Source organism: Fulmarus glacialis, unplaced genomic scaffold, assembly GCF_000690835.1.
Source record: "Fulmarus glacialis isolate BGI_N327 unplaced genomic scaffold, ASM69083v1 scaffold34187, whole genome shotgun sequence".
Lineage (NCBI taxonomy): Eukaryota > Metazoa > Chordata > Aves > Procellariiformes > Procellariidae > Fulmarus > Fulmarus glacialis.
Window position 1 is genome coordinate 37268 of NW_009221910.1, and position 4244 is coordinate 41511.

At 54.9% G+C, this 4244-nt stretch overlaps 1 protein-coding gene across 1 annotated transcript in view; it reads left to right on the forward strand.

Annotated features, from left to right (window-relative positions):
* The window catches only part of IGFBP2 (insulin-like growth factor binding protein 2, 36kDa), a 4588-nt gene extending 404 nt beyond the window's left edge, over positions 1–4184 (forward strand). The window contains exons 2-3 of the mRNA XM_009581280.1: positions 1324–1464; positions 3720–4184. Coding sequence (XP_009579575.1) covers positions 1324–1464; positions 3720–3887 — 309 coding nt within the window. The 3' untranslated portion in view covers positions 3888–4184. The remainder of the gene's footprint in view (positions 1–1323; positions 1465–3719) is intronic.
* Positions 4185–4244: the final 60 nt, after the last annotated feature.

The window sequence follows — 4244 nt, forward strand, 5'->3', positions numbered from 1 at the left end:
AAAAGAAAAGCAAACATTTGTTTTGGCCTGAAGCTGGGGCCGAACACACCATCTAATGAACTTTGATGTGCTGGCGAGGAGGCGTTATTTTCATTGCAGCTTCACCTCCTGACGGCAGAGCTGGGGAAGGGGGGTCCCGCTGGCTCAACACCTACCTCCGCAGGGGTGCGAGCGTGCCCTTTGCCCGTGGACTGGCTTTCTCACACCCTTTTTCCCTAAGCAAGTGCCAGGGATGGCCCAAGGGGATTTGGGGGGTGGGAGGGTGTCTGCCTGCTGCAGGGCAGCCTCAGTCCAGGTTGAGGGGGGGGCCCAGAGCCCCCGAGGATGGGCTGTGGGGCTGTCACATAGCAGGGAGAGTGCCCGGAGTCCTCCCTGTCCCCTTCTTCCCTGTCCCTGTCTCTCTGCCCTCCAGTCCTTGGCCATGGTTTCCCTCTAGTGGGCAGCTTGGTCAAGGCAACTAGATGGGATGGGGATGGAAAGCCACCCCAAAAGGTCCGTAATACATATCTCTGTAAACGCATAGCGTATTTATATCTGGGAAGTGCAGGGTCAGAAAGGGGCTTTAAAAGAGAGCCCTTATCCCTTCCAAGAAACAGGCAAAGCAGAGGTTCAAAATAAGGTGCAGGCACCATCAACTTAGAGAGCTCCCACACTGCTGCTGCTGCTTTGGGGAAAAAAACCAGCAACTGCAAAAGCAGAGAGGTGTGGACTCACTCTGGCTCACATCAGGTGTAATTCAACCAGGCTGCTTTGGCTGGGAGCCCTGGCTTGGGGCTGCTGTGGAGCAAGAGGGATGCCTCCAGAGGCTGGCTTTGCTGGGTGCTCTCATTCCTGAGGCTTCCCCTCCACTCCCATGGGGTCTCACATGCTTTGAGTTGCACTTCTGGGCCAAAACTGCATCACACATGTGGGATCCGGGCTACGTTCGTGGAAACCCTCCTGGTCTGTCCGGATGAGTCCTGCTTCACATCACTTATCACCACCAGTGGGACCCATGGGAGCATCTCTGAGGCTTCTCTTCCTCTGTGCCTCCAGGGCCTGTGACCTGTTGTCATGTTGGCTCTTGGCCACGTGAGGCACATGGGAGAGATGTGCACATCTCCCCAAATGCATCTCCACACATGGGCATTTGCGGGCATGCCTTTGGGTGCCTGCAGGTGAAATCAGCAGTGGGGCCCAGTGGCAAACCTATGTCCTGAGGAGGTGCAAACAGGTGTTCATCCTTACTGGTGTTTTCGTTGTCCAAAGTGTTGATACTGTGAGTGGTCTCAATGCCCTGATGGTTTTTTTCTGTTTGTTTTCTACTTTCTGGGCTCTTTTCAGACCCCTTGTCAGCAGGAGCTGGATCAGGTCCTGGAACGCATCTCCACTATGCGACTGCCGGATGAGCGAGGTCCCCTGGAGCACCTCTACTCCCTCCACATCCCCAACTGCGACAAGCATGGCTTGTACAATCTCAAACAGGCAAGTGGGGAAACACAGAGCCCCAGGGCTGGCTGCACTCCCAGTAGCAGCCCTCGGCTCAACACACATCCCCGCCGTGCGCAGCCGAGGGGGACACGCAGCAGCTCAGGGCTGGGCTGGTGTTGCATGCATGGTGTGAGGTAAACGGCAAATATCGCACGTGGCATGGACGGGTTTAGTAACAGCTGCATCTGCAGCCACGGGCTAGCAAGTGGAGATGTGAGACCCACATCCACACGTGGCTGTGGGCAGCCTAGAAATGGAAAATCTGTTTAGTTCAGAGCCCCTTCTTCCCTGCAAGAGCTGCTTATCTGTCCAGGTCTATTTTCATGTGATTTGAGCCAAGTCTTGTCCTGGCTGGGCCCCGCTACAGGGGAAAAGCAGAGAGGGGCTGAATGCTGGCCAGTCCTGCAGACAAAGCAGAAAGCACTTTTCCAGGGGTCAGCAAGGTTTCTAGCACACTTTACTGGTTTTCCTCCACAAATCAAGGCTGGTCCCACAGCTCCATGAGGGATTCCTTCCAGGTGAGGTGGGGGTTGGGGTGTAGCATGCTTCTGAAGGTATTTATGGGACCCAAAAGGACTCAAACGACTTAATGTTGTGTGTCTGAATTCTGACTTCTTGACTTCATTCATGCAAAACCAGCAGGTGTCAGTGGCTGAGGCATAGGGGAAAAAATGCCAGGAAAAGCCTCTTGGGCAGCAAAACACCAGCTTGTCCAGAGTTGCCTGGCAGCCACATGTGAATAGTACCTGGATACAAGCACCCCTTACAGCTATGTGTGACTGAGCCTTTGGAGGGGCTCCCAGAAAACCTGCTGTTTTCATGGCTAAGTCTTTTTCTCAGGGCTGCTTCTACCACTTGATCAGGAGCATTAAAAAAAAAAAAAAAAAGGGGCATTAAAAAAAGTAGGATGCTCTGAGATAATCTCCCTCTGTCCCTTCTCTCTTCCCTGTCCTTCCTGGAGCCTCACCCTCCGCCTCCCCCTGAAGCGCCCCAGGGGCCTGCTGGATCCCCCAGCATGAGCACACTTGGAAGGGGTGCATGGAGCAGAGCTGGCAAATTCCCTGTAAGGAGATGAGCTGTGTCTGGGGAACGAGCCTGGGCAATGCAGCAGTGCATCGTGTGCTACAGAAAAAAAAAAAAAAAGACAGTCTCTGCTGCTCCTTGTGCCTGGGAAACAAGTCAGCCTGCACTGAAGGGTGCAGATGGGTTACACACTGGTCGCTGCTGCAGAAAAAGAGAGGGGACAAAAATTGCTTTCTCTTCTCCCCCTGCCCTGCCCTGGCTAAGGGCAAACCAGGCAAGTGTGAAGCTATACCCATTTCCCTCCATCTAGGCTTCCAGAGCTGAGCATCAGCTCCTTTTTATTTGCTGGGAAGCGGATGCCAAGAAAAGCATTCCCCGTTGCTCCCACCTCCCATGGGCCAGCACTTGGGTGGAGGGTGCCTGGATGTACTCTCCTGCTGGGGAGGCTTTTTCTTCCTCTTTTTTTGTGCTTTTTATTCCCATGAACAAGGCTGCATTTTGACCTCAGTCCAGCTGCAGAAAATGGCTTGAATTCAGCTTTACAGAGTGCACGCAGAGCCCAGCCTGCTGGAGTAACCTCTGCATCTCCTGCTATGCCCTATTCAGAGATGTATTTGCTGGGGATGGAGGGATGAGCGTCAGGTTCAAAGTGCCTGCAGCCCTTCCAGGGCAAGAGGTGGATGATAACCATTAGGGCAAGAAACTTCTCTCTAACCAGACCAGGCTTGGGGCGGGCAGAGTCCAGGCCCAGATGCACCACGGTCCCTACCTCTGTGCTGGGACAGAGTGAGACCCTGGAAACATGTTTGGGTCTGGCTGCGGGGACCTTGCTCTTGTGTTTCAGTTTGTTTAGCCCAATTTGCAGGTGAGAAGAAGCTTACACAGCTCCTCTGTCAGTCTGTCTCATCCCTCTTCCCCCAGGGATTTTTGACTCTGTGGATGCTTTCATCCATAGTTGACAGAGAGCGATGCATCTCAGGGGCAGTTGTCCTCGTGGTTCATTAAAATTGGCTTCTTGGTCCCTGGCACAGCCCCTGTGGTGCAGCACAGACCCTGGGGTTTCTGAGTGCAGCATCCCTGAATCTTTACCTAAATCCAGACTAGTGCCAAATCCCTGGAGAAACCCCAGCTCTGCCTGTGTTTGGGCTTTGGGCTGGTGAGACTGGGGAAAGGGGTTTTGTCCCCCTATTTCCTCAGCTGATGCTTGCCCTGTCCCCCTCGTGCAGTGCAAGATGTCGGTGAATGGGCAGCGCGGCGAGTGCTGGTGTGTGGACCCCATCCACGGGAAGGTGATCCAGGGTGCACCCACCATCCGCGGGGACCCCGAGTGCCACCTCTTCTACACAGCCCACGAGCAGGAGGACCGGGGAGCACATGCCCTGCGGAGCCAGTAGACGGACGTGATCCTGCTCGCTGGAGGTGGCTTGCCATGGCCCCAGTGTTGGATTTTATATGGGTTTCAGTGTGTCTCTTTAGGCTCTGGAAGAGACTGGGGTTGTGTCCTGCGTGCTGCCCTCCTTCCCCTGCTGCCCGGCTCCTGGGGATGGGAGGGATGACGGGAGGGGAAGGGCAGTGGGGGGGTTGCAAGGAGAAGGGACTGCTTTTCTATAGTCTTTCACCCAACATAAGCCAGAGAACCGGTCTTTTTTTGCTCCTCACCCCACGGCCCTGCCCTCCCTGCTGCTTCGTGGCATCTTCCTGCACCCTCCAGCACGGAGTGCTGTGTGCTCTCCAACACCTCCCAGGGGGCA